The sequence below is a fragment of the Nicotiana sylvestris genome, chromosome 7 (assembly GCF_000393655.2).
Source record: "Nicotiana sylvestris chromosome 7, ASM39365v2, whole genome shotgun sequence".
Classification (NCBI taxonomy): domain Eukaryota; kingdom Viridiplantae; phylum Streptophyta; class Magnoliopsida; order Solanales; family Solanaceae; genus Nicotiana; species Nicotiana sylvestris.
Window position 1 is genome coordinate 106,538,998 of NC_091063.1, and position 17,194 is coordinate 106,556,191.

Genomic DNA, 17,194 nt, shown 5'->3' on the forward strand with positions numbered 1-17,194 from the left:
CTTAAAGTTTGAATCATTGCCTGAACTTAGGCAGAAAATTGGCAATTAGTTTTAGAAATCTAACAAATCAGCCTGAAAGCAGTTTGAGTTTAATTAGCTAGTAGTCAGGTATTGGCTGAAATTAGAGAGGTCTATATACTAACTATTAAGAGTTAGGGTAATACAGTAATATGCAAGGTATAAGGGTAATCTTGGCATAAGACAGGGTCTGATTAGGGGATAATTTCAGAATATGTCAAGTGATAATTAAAATAGGATTAAATTAATGCTAATGGGGGACCAGACTTAAGAGTATGGGAATTAATTGAATACTTAACTAAATCCATAACCCTTGATTAGAGTAATAAAGACAGGGCATGGGGGCTGATTAAGGATTCCAAGAAAGATGCCTTTAGGCATGGGGGTTTAAGGGGTATGGGCAGACTGCAAGTTGCAGATGAGGGCAGCTTAGCTGCACTTGGTCACTTTGGCTTATAAATAGGCCATTCGAAAACAAAAACAGGGGGACTTTTGAGTCTTCAGAAAGGAAAAACAAAACAAAAGGCTGGAAAAAAAACTTTAGTCTGAAGGGTGGTCTAGTGAGTCCCAAATCATAATAGTGTAAACACAAGGTAGTTCCAATAGACATTGCAACCAAACACTGCTTGAAAGTTGTATAAGAGTGCATTTTGGTCAGGCTGTCTTGGCCAAGTCTGTTGCTTGCATTGACTGAGCTGTTTATGGTTGTTGAACTGTTGGTGTTGCTGCATTGAACACTCTGTTAGTGCTGTGGTTTCTCTACTCTTTCCTGGGGTTACTCGACTATCTGTTAGTTCTTGTATTCTGGGAGACACTGTTGGTTGTCTGTAGCTGAGGAAAACATTTGGTTTGGTTGGTTGTTGCTATGCTGTTGCTGTGTATCTGTTGTTGCTGTGATTACTGCATACTACTCAACTGATCACTCTCCTTCTTCCTTTTCCTTTCTATACCAGGTACACAATTGATATCACCAATGTAACTGAGAGTTTGAGCATGAATGCAAAAGAGAGGACCTGCAGATTGTTTTTATATATACATGAACTGTTACATTAAATGTCATGAAATGGTTACATTTTCATTTGGATAATAGAAGTAGCCTACATGCTCAGTATATCAATGAAGGTTAATGAATGATAGTCATGTATATATGCTGTTAGGTGAAAAAACATTCCCAGTGTAATAAGTTGTATTTTAGACTTAGTCTGATGGTGTAGTATATTCTATAATGTAGGCCAAAATAGGAAAACTATCCACATGAGTTAAAGTTCTTTCCCCTTTTGCTAGTTTGTCACATATAAATTGATAAAGAACAAAGAATCAGTTCTAGGCCTCAACCTCAGGAAGGCCGAGCCCAAATCGAAAAAATCAGCTAGGCCTGTATCGGAAAAACAGGGCCCAAGTCTGGCCATCTCGCATGAGCTAGGTTTGGGCCCATAATTTGCGACTAGTTGTCCATAAGTGCAGTCACGTTTTATTATTCTGTAAAAGCATTTTAAATCCGGTTTTATAATCGACTAAGGCTATTTACTGCTTTCAATTGATAGAGACAAACACGACAAGAAACGTAGTTGCTATAGGATATCCTTTAAAAATAACAACGAGATGAGCCTCGATAAAAATAAACAAAACGCAGATGCGGGGCCCTTGTTAAATGTATATTAGTGAAGCATTTAGTTTCCAGGACGGGTTGTTTAGCAAATCTCACAACCTTCCTAAAATAACAATACGTTAGACTCTTTAGGACGCGCCTTAATAAATCTTACCTTCGTAAACTCGGGTGCACATTGATGTGACCCAAATCCAATTCTCAACGGAGTCGAAATGTGTTTCTAATCACGGGTACATTGATTGTGACGTGGTTCGAGATGCGTGTCCATGACGTTGCAAATTCATTTTAAAAAATAAGAATGAGATGAGCCTCGCCAAATAAAATACAAATTGCGGGGCCCTCAGTAAATATTTGCTTTAAAAATTATTTGGACTTCGGGATGGACCGTTTAGTAAAATTCCACGGTCTTACCCAAAATAAATACGCTAGTCGCTTTAGGCGCGCCTTTAATAATTTAATTTCCTTAAACTCGGGTGCACATTGATGTGACCCAAATCCAAATCTCAACGGAGTCAAAGTGTGTCGACGACCACGGGTACATTGATTGTAACGCGGTTCGAGATACATTTTCACAACGTTGCAATTCTTGATAAAAACAGTAAATGATAAAAGCGGTTAAAAGTTAAATTTTGCACATAAGTTCACACTTGTATAAAATCAGATAATCAAGCCGAATATAACAGTTGAGCGACCGTGCTAGAACCACGGAACTCGGGAATGCCTAACACCTTCTCCCGGGTTAACAGAATTCCTTATCCGGATTTCTGGTACGCAGACTGTAATATAGAGTCATTATTTTCCTCGATTCGGGATTAAAATTGGTGACTTGGGACACCCTAAACCTCCCAAGTGGCGACTCTGAAATAAATAAACAAATCCCGTTTCGATTGTCCTTTAATTGGAAAAAACTCCCTCGCGCCCCTGCGGGCGCGGAAAAAGGAGGTGTGACACATAATCTTGCATAGTGGCCCCGTAAGGTCGAAGTTGTGAAGGCATCTATTTTTAATAATCTCCCAATGTTGTTGCCTATTTTCTCTAAAATCATACCATCATAGAACTCAGTTGGTAATTGTGGTAATAGAACCCAACAGCTGTAAGAGAATTGTTTTCTTTTGTTGCTACAAAGGTTGGTTTTCATCTTTGGACTGAGAGGAAATGTCCAAAGATGAACCATGGACCATAGTGTAGGACCTTTAACATGTATTCTTCACAATTGAACTTAGTGATGTATAGGTCGATTAAAGAAAAATTGTCATGTATTTTCCCGATTTCTTGAATTTTTCTTTTTAGAAGATTATGCTGGATTCTTTTGCCATGAAGCTTAATAATGAGTGAGAATTTCCATGGTTGATAGATACGGTTTTGGTCTTCCAAGGAGAAGTGAATTTGGTGTCCCTCTATAGGAGTGAAAAATTTTGGTGGTTGGCTTGATCCTTATGCTAATGATGGGTAATTGTCAAGAGTGGGGGTTAGAACATTGATTAAGGAACCATGCTCACTCGCTACTAATTTATCTTTGAAAGTTGAACCATGATTAATAGACATAGAATGAGTGAATTTAGGGTCTATACTAGGTGGTTCGGGAGGAATTTGGTTTGGTTGGCTTAAAATTGCCATGACCACTAACTTAGGCTGGGCAGTTGAAGCTGAAGAAGAAATGTTTTTTTTAGTGAGTAGTTGGAGAGAATTTCTTAGAGAGAGAAAATCCTTTTGTGATGACTGACTATATTAAATGAGCTTCTTTCTGTTCTTCTATCCCTTACTTGGAGAATTTTTTTTTTGCTAGTTTGCCACAAGTGAAAAGTCAAAATAGAAATTAAAAATTATTGCTTTTTATAATAGCATACAATTAATTGTTAAACTGAAAGGGTAACATACAATAATCACATCATGAAAAGGTGTTGTAAGATTGTTAGGAGTTCACCAATAGATAAACCAAATGTGTGCATTTTTAATCAATTGATAGTTGACTATGCTTAGTTTGTTAGCTCGTTGAACAAAAGTTATGCACAATTAAGAGGTCTTAAGTGCAGTTTCCCACCGCAAAAGAAAATACATAGATCAATCCATATCACTTATCGAAAAATAACCAATTTTCGCTAATAGGGTATATCTGCAAAGCTAAATGAAAAGACTACTTAAGCATGAGATAATAAATACACCAGATTCAATTATTTGTAAGAATAGGTCAGTTAGCGAAGGAGAATAATGGTCACCTTAGAGTAGCCTTTGAGTGGAAACATGCATGACACAAGATATTTAGGTGGTAGTAATTCTTGATTGTTTGCAGAGCATAACTCGTGTTTCTCGACAACATATCAAGCACAAAACATATGACTGCAACCTTCAACAAACAAATAACAGGAAAACAAGGAGGTTTAAGTCCAAAAGCGATATCCAAAAACCTAAATGACACATATAAAGTCCGGCTTTTGCCATATTAGTGCAGATAATACTTGTCAGTACCTCAGCTAATATGTTTGGAAAAGTAAAAGCTAGAGCAGTTTCACTTGTCCTCATCATATTGATGATGACTTACCTAAACTGGGTTGTCTATTTATATTAGAATTTTCTTTAATTTTGAGGTAGACAATCTCATTTCTTTCTCTGAGCATTTGAGATGGTCAAAGAAGAACATGTTTGACTCGAATAGTTCGCAACAAAATTTTCATAGAGATATAGTCTTCTTTTAGCATATTCTGTAATGTACATCTTTGTTCAGGTGCTATTTTCTATATGAGATACATACAGTCCACTACGATTTTTCTCACTATTTTTGCACCAAGATATATATATATGGATGTTCCCCCCTATCTATTCAATTTGTGTTTTCTCTATTTTTTTTATTGTTAGGCATATGTTTTTGAAGCATATATAGTTTCTATATTAATGTCTAAATTTTGTACTGTTAACTTCCAAAATTACACATATCTATACACTATAACATGAAGTATAAATCATGCTAAAAAGCTAAGCGTATAACATTGGGGGGGGGGGGAGGGGGGGGGCAAGTGCGGGAATTACCCTTAAAATGTCCCTTTTTCATGTAGTTAACAACTTTCTTTTATAAAAATCTGTGAAATCAAAATTTTAGGATATTTATATTCCAACTAAATGAATCATAAAAATATTCGGCAATATAAAAAAATGTAAAAAGTCATCTTTTAAACCAAAAGTCTAGTTAACCATGCACTATTTCAGTTTAATTGAAATCTCATCAAAAGTAATAAGTTTATATGTAATTAAAATTGGTTCATTGTTAGAAAAAAAGAAGAAGACATGCACGAGTAAATCAGACACATCTATCGATATACGTGGGTAAAATCTAATAAATTACTATCGAAAAGTTGAAAATGTCCAAAATTGTATTCTAAAACAAGATGGAAACACATGCATTGCCGATAAAAACAGAGGAACATACAAAGAAGATGTCATTTCATTGCTTCTTGGTAGCGAGAAACTGATACTTGTGGGTTTCTTGATATAGAAAAAGCTTAGTAATTAGTTACATTTCATATTCCAAGAAAATTGTGTTTCCACCCAATAAATCTTTTAAAAAATCTTGCTAAGTTTTTCACTTTCTGTTTACATCATTAGGAATTCGAATAGGAGCCTATTTTTAAATCAAATCAAATTAAAACGAATAAGAATAAGAGATCGTTGTCCAAAAGAGGAATCCAGTGCAACGTGGCTCTTTGGTTGTAGAGGATAGGAGTAGGAGCCTATTTCTCCGATGCACCAAAATTAGAACAAAGCAGTCGCCCATCTATCTTTGTCATTCCCATTCCGTATCAGCATGGTAAAATGCTTGAAGGAAGCAAAAGCAATAGACTATTCCATGAATTCTCTTTATTATCAAATGCATAACAAGCAAACTCTTTAACCTCGAGCGATTGAAAGTTTCCTTCTAAGTAACACAACCCTTTTGGGAAAAGTTTTACTTCTCTCTTCTTTTTTTTTTTTTTTTAAGAATTACAAGAAAATACATATGACTTGACACCATAATAAAAGATGGCCCATACTTTTAAGTTTTACCAGATCTAATCCATATTATACATATTTTAAAAGCACTAGCAAATTCAAAATCTATATTCTTACAACCATTGCTTCTAAAATCTATGGAATTAAATCTGTGTTCTCACAACCATTGCTCTCACTCTCTCTTCTTCTCACATCTTCTACATATGCTTCAAGGAGCAATATATTTTCTGCATGTACTCTTGTGTCACCTGGTTCAAATGTAAGAAAATTAAAGAGTAGGAATCCACCATTGAAGACCATTCAAGGTTTGGCTTTCGAAAATGAGTTTTTTTGAGTTTGTTAGTTGTTTGGATGGGGTATTGTTCCAATTGATTGAAAATATCAAAAGGAGTTCAAAATTTAAATTTGAAGTGATTTGGAGTAGATTTGAGCAAAATTTGAGTTAAATTTCAGAAAAGACGCAAGGAAGAAGACGAAGTCAGTTTTTTTGTATAATTATGTATAATCTTGTATAATAGTGTATATGAGTGTACAAACATATCTTATACACTATTATACACATTTATACAAGCGTCAGTAGACGAACTTCTTCCACGATTTTCAGTTGCAATTCTTGTTCAAAACCATTCCAAATCTCCATTAAATGACTTCAAATTTTATATACAACCTCCTTATACTATTTCTAACAAGTCTAAATAATATTCACTCCAAATTTCTCACAAAATCAAATTCGGGAATTTAAACCCACATATTTAAGCTTGTTAAAAATTTAATTTTCACCACCCAAATGGATTTGGTTTGTTGAATTAATATTTGAGTCACAGTTACTGATTCGAAAATTAACTTAAAAGCTTGAGAATCTTTTTTAAAAATTAAATAGTAATTTTGAGAACCTATTAGAGTTGGATGTTGAATCTTAGCCTATTATTTTTGGGCTAGTTGATTGTAAATTAAAGAGAAACTTTCAGAAACCACTATGTTTTAGTGGTTATTAGCTAGTTATAACTACCATTTACTATATTACTTCCTATAGCTATGTTTTCAGGTTTTTAGAGTGTATTCGATGTATTTAAGCTATTATATTCATGAATACAGTAGCATTTCTAGGCGTGAAACAGGGGATTACAGCTAGACAAATTTTTGTATTCGACTGTATTCACGGCGTGAAACAAGGGATTACAGTATTCGACTGTATTTAAGATATATATTTGTGAATACAGTAACGTAAATAGTGCAATTCATAATCTATTCAGTTGTTTTTAAATGGAAAGTGAATCAATTAACACAATAGACTCCTAATATAACTCAACAAACTCAATTATAACACACAAAATTTGTATTCCAGTTATAAAAAAAAATTTTAACCGAAATACATGGAATACAGTGGGATACATTGAAATACAATGAAAAAAAAAGACAATAAAATACATGGAATACAACGGGATACATTGAAATACAATGGAAAAAAGACAATGAAATACATAGAATACAGCGAGATACATTGAAATACAATGGGAAAAAAAGTAATAGACTCTTCAAGTTGTTTAGCCCCAAACTCCATCATCTTTGTTCAAAAATAACCCTAATATCGTCTCGTCAAGAGGACCGCGATTCTGACTCGAAACTCTCAAAATTTGGCGCAAAAATGAAAGAAATTCCTTATTTTCAATAGCAGATGTCTTGTTTTGTTAGTAATTGTGAATTTGGTAGATGAAAAAAAAAACAGCAATGGAAGTGATGAAAGGCAAGAGTAGCAGTGGCCATGTCCATATTGAGAAGTCAAAAAGCCAATTTACCTTGTCAATTTGGGACCAAAAGAAAAAACCTCCACTTATTCGAGACACAGGCAACACAAGTGTATCAAAGTCCATCACAAGTTCGATAGCTAATAATCCAATTATTATCCAGATACCAAGCTAGAGGACACTGGGTTCCGAACACAAAGTACGAAGAAACATTCTGAACCAAACTATTAGAACTCCAAAATCCAAAACTGAATCGATCAGGAAGTAATATTTCACTGATAATGAAAATTTCGCGAGACAATGGAGAGGAATTAGTGGAGAATAGTGGTTGCATTCATGGAGAAAGACTGGCGTTGAGAGATAGAGGGTGGAGAAAATCTGAAAGAATGAGAGAGAAAAATAATACAAAGAGTATTTTATGGCTTAAGGGTAGGAGGCAACCATAAATAGATATTTGGCTATAAAAATCAAAAGGTAGTTATGGAATATAAATTTTTAAAAGGGTATTTATTTAAAATAAATAAGGTATCAACCTTTGCTATAGGAGGTAAAAAATCCTAAATTAAAATATGGGCAGTAAAATTGAAAGGGAAAATTTTCGTTCTTATACCATATAGGAAACTATATTACCAAATATGTTCATAGTTGCATATTACCCGCCATGCTAATAGTATTTCTACAAAATATAGACAATTCATTAAATAAGGAATCATTGTAGCTATAGGCTTCCTTATTTAGGTGAGCTAATATTGGGGAATTAAATATTCTTTCAGATATTTTACAACGCAAATCACGCACCTTAATAATTATCGGTTGTTTCCATTCAAATTTAGCGACTCTGTTTTTGCGATACACTGTGTTTCAACCTTTTTTCTGATTTCACAAATCAAAAACGACTAAATCTTCTACAACAAACGCAATTATGTCCAAAATCCCAACTATGCTACAACTGAATGGGAATTGGGATAGTTATGGGAGATTTAGAGAATTTCAGGTCAATGGCATTGTAGTCGATGAGGATATGAGTTATAGTCTATTGATTTCTACAATAGCACACCAATTAATGATCGATACATCCGAAAAAATTATAGAAATCAAATACATTGTCAACGAGCATTGTCCTCCAATGAAAATTAGGAATGATATGGGTGTTCGTGTATACATGGAGACGATAAAGGAAAACAAAAACTTAGGATCATATCTGGTATGTATAATTGTTCGCGATTTCAATATGGAATTGAGTACCACCAATGAGAACACAGTTGCAGGTTTGTGCTTTTACATTTTCTATCAAATTCTGGTTCTATGTCGATGTCCTACACTTTATCTACATTTTATCTACAAATAAACTACATGTCAGAGTAAATATATATATCAGTATAGATTTTCATAATATCTAAAAAAAATCTACATTTGTTCTATAATAAAACTACATATCATTTGAAAATTTAATATGAAATACAGAATTTCAACATTTCTACAAATTATCTACAAAATTTCTACAAACTATTCATAACAGTATTTATCTTTATTTTCATGCAGGTTCATCTGGAACACTAAGGTTACTTGATATGCCAACATCTTCCGTTATAGAGGAATATGAAAGTATAATAATAACAGATAGTACACCAAGTTTTATTGAAGTAGGACAAGTATACCAAGACAAGCAAACAATTGCAACTGCAATGAAGCACTATTCTGTCATGCACAAGTTCCAATTCAGGGTAAAAAGATCTAGTGTTAGAAGGTATGAACATATGAATGGTCAAAGATCATTATTTTTTTAATTTTGCAGTTTATTTGTAATTTTTACTTCTTCAGTTTTTTCTTGTGATAATGTTTATCAGTATTGTAGATGAATTGTAGTTATGTTGTATATAAATTGTATAATGTGATCGTTTAAGCTAAAACAGTCTTTTTCTTTAAAAAAAAACTACATTTTAAACCAGTGTTTAAATTGTATTTATTTTGTAGCTACTGGCTAATATGTGTTAGTGAAAACTGTACATGGCACTCCAAGGCAACTAGCATAAATGATTCTGCAATGTTCAAGGTCAGAAATTTCAATAGCCAACACACATGCTCTTTAATGGACAATACATTCATACAACGCAAACCTACTGCCATGGTAGTTGTAGCATGGTTATTCCAAAATATTCTGATCCTAAGATAATTTACACACCAAAAAACATATAAACTGACATGTTGTCTGAACACGGAATGAATCTAACCTACATGCAAGCTTGGAGAGCAAAGGAAAAGGCTTTACAGTTTTTGAGAGGTCATCCTACTGACTCCTACAGCAAATTGCCTAGTTATTTGTATATTCTGGAGAAAACTTATCCGGGGTATGTAGTTAAATTGAAGAAGACGGACGATAACTACTTCTTGTATGTATTTGTTGCGATTTGTACGTCAATCAGTGGTTGGAAATATTGTAGGCCAGTTGTAGTAGTTGATGGGACCTTCTTAAAGTCAGCATACAGGGAAATAATACTAACAACTAGTACAATTGATGCAGCAGGTATTGAAGCTTTATTATAGAAATATTATAGCTTGTCTGTTTTTTGTAGTACTTGTAGATTTATTGTAGATATATTATAGATATATTGTAGAAAAGTTGTAGTTTGTATGTATATGTCTTCTTCTGAATTTGTCCTGCAGCCAATTAATTGTTTTTTGCCACATAATGTAGGTACCATATTACCATTCGCATATGTTGTTGTTGATTCAGAAAATGACGCATCATGGAAGTTGTTTTTTGAGCAATTCAAACATGCATATGGTGAAAGACCAAATATGTGTGTTGTTTCAGATCGGAAAGAGAGTATCTTGAAAGAAACATCTATTGTTTATCCCGTCATGCCACATTATTCTTGCATGTGGCATATTTGGACAAATATAAGGGCAAAGTTCAAGAAGGGACATCTAAAGTTAAGTGAATTGTACTTTGTCACGGCACGGTCATACACGCTTGATGAATTTAATGAAATGATGTCAAAGATTGAAGAGATTGACCCGCGTGTTAAAGCATACTTATACGATATTGGCTATCCTAGATGGTCTCAAGTACATCCTACGGTGAACAGAACTTGGACTATGACATCAAACATTGCAGAGTCGTTGAATGTTGTAACAAAATATGCAAGAGAGTTGCCGATAGTAGAACTATTAGAGTATATGAGGGCCCTTCTTGAATGTTGGACGAAGGAAAAGTTATTGAAAGCAAAGGGTACATTCACATACCTTGGGTTTAAATTCAACAAAGAGTTGGATGACAACAGAATATTGTCGCACAAGCTTAGAGTAAGATCTGATCATTTATTGATTCAAATTAATTTATACAGGACAATGTAGATATTTTGTATTTAACCATATATGAATTTTTTTTTTGTTTGTAATGTAATCGTAGGTTAGGGCTTCAACAGACTACATCCATACAGTACTAGATAGTGTGAGGCACTATATTGTTTGTCTTGAAAACAAGAGATGTAGTTGTGGGCAATTCCAGCTTGATAAATTTCATTGTACACATGCTTTGGTTGCTTTAAGATACAGGGATGAGTCTTTTGAACAATATTGTTCTCCTTATCATACAAGGGAGAACCTCTTGCGTACTTATGAAATACTAGTAAATCCCTTGCCTGATGAAAGCAAATGGAATGCGCCACAACATATATCTGAAGAAGTAGTAAATCCACCTACAAGAGAGAAAAGGCAGTCAGGAAGACCTCAAAAAGAAAGATACAAAACAAATGATGAAATAAATTCAAAGAAGTACAAGGTTTCATGTGGAAACTGCGTAGGAGAAGGGCATAACAAAAGATCTTGCAAGAATGCACCCAAAAAGAAATAAAATTTTATGTAGTTAACAGAATATTTCATAAAAATTGTTGGTGAGTTCAGGATAACAAAATTTGATGTGTAATTGTTGAGATTTTTTAAGATCATAATGTAGTTAGTTAGGATTTTTCTGTATTGAGATAATACTTTCATAGAGTGATTTGTTTATAAATGGTTTCTATATATATAATCTACCATTTTTTTACTATCTCTAGCATCCTTTACATAGTTGTTAATGTTTTTTTGTAATTTATCTACAATACAACTACAAAAAAATTACATTAACTGGAATTTATAGAGTAACTACATTATAAATCAGTAGGAAAGGAGTTATATACTAAAATATTGCAGATCAAGTACTGTTTACATTCAACAAATAAATTTAAAAGCAACAAAACACAATGTTAAATATTTTCTACAAATTATCTACAAATACAACTACAAAAAAGCTACAATAGCTGGAGCTGACATAATAGCTAGATTATAATCCAGCTAGAAAGAAGTTATATGCTAAAAATAATGTAGATTAGGTACTTTTTACATTCAACAAATTGAATGTAAAAGCAACAAAATGTTTAGTTACTGATTTTTACACTTTATCTATAGAAAAACAACAAAATAACTACATATTTTTGCGTTGATAGAAAAACTATATAAAAATTCAGTTGGAAAGGATTTATATGCTAAAATAATGAAGATCAAGTACTGTAAAGATTCAACAAGTGAATATAAAACCAACAGAATATTTCCATTTGAACTACTATACTGGATAAGAAAAAAAAAACAAAGGCTACTATAATTGTAGCGCAAGTTTGCTACAATTAAAACACAACAATATTGTTCAAAAACTTGTCTACCATCTTTCTTCTAAACTAGTATCAACTAAACAATTGTATTACATGTTCCATACAAAACATTACAACTACTTCTTCTTCATCTGGACTCGTGTTTTCTCATTCAAGGCTGGTGCACCTTTTCTCCTTGCCAATTTGCCTGTCACCTCACTTTCTCTAATTGCCCCATGCTCCTGCTTCTTTCTAGCATAGTCCCAAAGTAGCACTCCATAGCGTCTATGGTGTTGATCAATATCAAAAAGGTCTTCTGCCGGAATTGATAACTCTCCAAGACTAACATACTCTGCAAAGGCAGCAACAAATACACCACAATCGCTGCAAAGATAAAAAAAATGTCAATATTTACCAAAAGATTAGAAAAAAGGGTTAAATGTATAAAAAGAAAGAAGATTTTTGTTACAGTGATCCTTCTTTTTGTTGTGGTATCTCTCCGACGATCCACTGAATGTTAAGAGGGTCGGTAACAACTTTCTCAATGTATGCCTTTGTATTCTTGAAGTTGATGTCTTTACGCTTCCCATAAAAACCGGTGCATGACAGATACAAATGGATAATAACAGAAAACTTGTCGACACAAGATTCAACAATTGGGTAATTACGTGAAGAGACTATGGAATCACACGTATAAAGTTGCATGTCTGCAATGTCAAAAACAAACAACACCCAGTGAAATTTTTCTACAATGTTGACGGGCATGATGACATAATCAACTTCATCTCATGCAACATTTGCGAGTAGTCTATACCCCAATATATATTTTGCTACAACGTCCTGGGGTTTGACAACAGAAAACTCTTTTCTTGAGGAGAATTTTTGAACTTTTCATAAATTTGATCAATCCTAGTCTTGAACAAACAATTTGTTGTAGTAAACCTAGTCTTATTGTATGGGCCATACTTGCCTCTTTTTCTCAAGTAATACATTATAACATTAATGTGCTACGACAAAAATAGATTGCATTTATACTACAAGTTATATTCAAATAATCTACACAAAACTACAAAATAACTACAATTACATTACAAACAGAAAATCAAGCATCTACAATCAGAATACAAATTATCTACAAATTAACTACAAAATATCTACAATCAGATACATTGAATCTTACCGAGTCATTGAGGACTTGTCCGGGGTGTGCCAGGGAAAAGAACCACTCCTTCTTGTCAACCTTTTCCACTCCAGGATCTAACCATGGCTTAATTTGGTTGTCCTTTATAGAATACGGATCCTTCCTCCTATATAAACAAATAGAAATTAAAATAAAATTGTTGAATGAAGTGGATGTGTAAAAGATGAATACTGAAATAAAAATGTCAAATTGTGCAAACTAACCTCCTTGAACCTGTGTTGGTACCATGGTATAACCACTTGTTGAATTGATCCAACAACTTAGGATCTACATTTTGAGCAATAACAATAGTAAATGGGTGCTTGAGGTGAAAAATTTGAGGTCCAACCGAGGTGCTGTCATCAGAACTGTATAAAGGGAGAAATGGTGATCGGGCATGCTTAGCTGGATACCTTGTTCTACCTTGATGCACGAGTGTTGTTTCATCTTGTATAGGCTCGCCGAACTTAACCAATTGAGAGAAGTTATCAGGTAGCTCGAAATCATCAAGTGTAACCTCCTTCTTCTCACCTCCGGATTGTTCTGAATCACCTACATTCACATACTCTGCCTCTTCACCTACATTGTCATCTTCCTCATTCTGTTGTTCTCTTTGAGATGCTACTGTCACTCCGTGAATTGGAGATTGTGCATGCATATCTTCCCTCTCTGTAACACCATGTATATCTAGCTTAATAGAATGGTAAAAATATTGAAACATAAAGCAAATATCTTTGAATACAATTTTATACCTGCATTTTCTTCATCAACTGCACCTTTAAAATGTGTATATAAATCAACACGTGCTGGATGATTTTCTTCACCAAGTGCACCTTCAACATGTTCTGTTTTTTTCATTAATAATGTTAAATCATACTAGATAGTAGTGGCTTGACAGTTTAAGAAGATATGTAGGTGTGTTATAAAATCAACATAAATCTGTAGAGTTGTGCCAATATGTTGTATTTATTTGTATATATTTTATATATATATAATATAGATAAATTGTAGATATTTTGTAGATATTCTGTAGATAATTGTAGATAAAGTGGAGTTATTTTGTAGATACTTGTTTGCTGGTGCTGGCCTGCACTGGTTCTCTACTAGTGAACTGAAATTGCTGATTGTTCTTGTCTTTTGGTTGGTCAGTATTTTTGGTTGAACTCCCAGCAAACTGAAAGTTTTATATTATTTAGGATATATAGTTTAGAGGTGACATAAATAGTTTTATTAATATGAATAAAATTCAAATGTTACATTTGCATCAACTTGATCATTTGGACTGTTTATCACCTGCAAAACAGTCTTGACTGACTCATTTATTAGCACTCGAAGGCTACCTAGTTCTTCAAAGACATCTTTCCTAAAATCTTCAAGCTTTTCATCGACCTACATATTAAAAAAATACATAATTAACTTCAAAATATGTCTTAACATACATTAAAGAACAGATGCACTATTATGTATACATCACAATGTTGTTTAGGAATACATGTTACCTTCTCAAGACCTCTTTTTAACTTTCTTATTTTACGAAGAATAGACTTCTTGTCCTCTTTTCCAATTGATTCTTTGGGTTCCAATGGAGGAGCATAAACTTTGGGATCCTCATAAACATGTTCAACCTCTTCAATTATGTACTCAACTTTATTAGGCAAAGACATCACTGAAAGCTCTTCAGATGATTCATTTATGTTGGTGAACTGAATGAGAAAAAAAAAACAGATTAGTTTGATTAAGGTAGAATATGTAGACAAATTGTAGATATTTTGTAGGTAAATTATATAATCCTAAATAAAAACTATTTACCTTCATCCATTCATGCTTGATCATTCTGTCCTCAATTGCAGCTAACCAAATATGACCCTTACTAGCTGACCAATTAAGTATGCGAGGGATTGAATTAGAAATCTTTGTAGCTATATCAGTGTTGACGGAGGAGCAACACTCATACAACCATACTTGCATGGTTAGTGGGAATCCTCGAATGAGATAAGAATGAACGAAAGGATTTAGCATGTGGCTAACTGATTCAATCAACTGTTTGTAAGACTAAATATCCCATGGAAATGTCTCGTACTGACCGGATTCCACCAAATAAAACCTAAAATGATCTATCAACCCAATATGGTCTTCCTCTAAAGGACAAATGAAGAATTCTATGAGATATAGAATACATAACTTTACTGCATCCTCATCATTTACCAGCTTTTGTTGATTACAATCTGTTTTAGGTATATCTTCTCCACTTTTACCTTGTTTGGAAAGTAACTGCTCATTATCTTACTGACATAATTCGGTGTGTAACCAAAATCTGTCACATCGGTATGACATCTAAGACCAGTTATTACTGCAAACTCTCTCAATCCAAAATTTAACCTCTCACCTTTTAACTCAACTGAAAAATAAGAAGCATCGGATGAATTCAATTCATACTTCATAAGAAGATGAATAGCTTGATTTTGCATGCATAAATTGAAAAATGACAGTAAATAACCAAAGCATGTCTTCTCGAATAGCTTCAAACTATTTGGAGACAAAAGCCCTTTAATTTGGCTAGAAATGCTAGGGTCACATAATGTCTGGAATCTAAGCACCCCATAATCAACATTATGGGATGCAAAAAAATGTCCATTCTACACAAAATATAAATAATCTCACATTAATATCAGTGCTTAAAAAACATAGATACATTTGCAATTTATCTACAAAATAACTTCAAAAAATATACAAAATATCAACAAATTTTAAACAGATCAATAAAGCTACAATTAATCTTCAAAATGAAGACAAATAATCTCACATTAATTCAATGCTTAAAAAACATAGATACATTTGCAATTTATATACAAAATAATATCAAAAAATCTACAAAGCAGAAAAAATACAGATTATGTAGATTTTTAATAACTAAAACAAACGAAATAACTAGTGAAGAAATTACAAAATCTTACCTTCACCAATGACTGTTTTCGAACATTTTTAGGAGATTTAACACTAGGGGCTTTTTTTGAATTTTTCTTCTTTTGGGGAGTTTTTGAACTGGGAGACACCTTCGCTTTCTTTCCAGGTTTAATGATAGACACATCTTCTACAAATTCATCATCGGAAACTATCTCTTTTCGTCTCATTTTCGCTTGTTTGATTGGCGTCGAAGATTCTCCAGCATCGAACATGTTTTTGTTTAGTTCTAGCTTCAGCCCTGATTTGACGCGGAGAAAGATTATGCTTCTTATCTACAATTGCACGTGCAGATTTCCCATGCTTTTTGGGTGAATGTGATGATAATACACCCAAATCGAAAGAAGGTATATGAGCTTCACTAGCTTTTTTAGGATTGTGCTTTGAAGGTTTGTTCTTCTTCATTGAGAAATTTTGAAGTTGAAGGTAAATGTGTATGAACTTTGAAGAATTAACTTCAATTTTGATTGGTTGTAGAAGAAAAAACTTGAAATTGGACGTTAATGGTGGGGGTTACATCTGTTTCTCTGGTTTTAGCAGAAGAAATAATAGGAAAGAAACGTGGGTGTGGGGTGATACATGGGTGAGGGTGTGGGTTTGGGAGAGAGAAATGTGTGTGTGTGTGGTGGGGGGGGGGAGATTTGGAGGAATATACGATACCATTAATTTAGGAGGGATATATGGTACAATTAATGTACCGTTAAAAGACATAATGGTATATGATTGGTAATTAGGTATACTAAATATAATTATATCAAATCTTAAACATTAAGGGTAATATAGTTTACTATATGGCATAGGAATGTAAAAATTCTAATTGAAAAGTAGGGAGCTCAATTGTTCTAATGTGAAATTTCCCTTTTTTTAATTAAAAAAAAAATTCCGCTCACAACCTATATTCATTGACTAATTCAACCCATTCCAGGCACCGCACCCTCCACAATTCTCCTTTACTCAACACCAAAAGCAATTAGGGACAACACGATGGAACAATACAAGACTATTGAAATAAAGCAATTAGGGATCTAATTCAACTGGTAGAAGAGCCAACGAACTCGCCATACTAGAAGTA

General features: G+C 33.4%; 1 protein-coding gene across 1 annotated transcript; it reads left to right on the plus strand.

The window, feature by feature from the left end:
* The first annotated feature begins 9,555 nt into the window (after nucleotides 1-9,555).
* Nucleotides 9,556-11,209, plus strand: LOC138873576 (uncharacterized). Its single transcript, XM_070152048.1, has 3 exons — nucleotides 9,556-9,877; nucleotides 10,049-10,659; nucleotides 10,766-11,209. The coding sequence occupies exons 1-3, from the start codon at nucleotides 9,556-9,558 to the stop codon at nucleotides 11,207-11,209; spliced, it is 1,377 nt and encodes a 458-aa protein (XP_070008149.1).
* Nucleotides 11,210-17,194: the final 5,985 nt, after the last annotated feature.

Excerpts from the sequence above, each read along its gene's own strand:
- LOC138873576 (XM_070152048.1), top strand. The coding sequence starts at position 9,556 with ATGTTGTCTGAACACGGAATGAATCTAACCTACATGCAAGCTTGGAGA. Across the intron at positions 9,878-10,048 it reads TAGTACAATTGATGCAGCAG|GTACCATATTACCATTCGCA; the intron begins GTATTGAAGCTT and ends CACATAATGTAG. Across the intron at positions 10,660-10,765 it reads TATTGTCGCACAAGCTTAGA|GTTAGGGCTTCAACAGACTA; the intron begins GTAAGATCTGAT and ends ATGTAATCGTAG.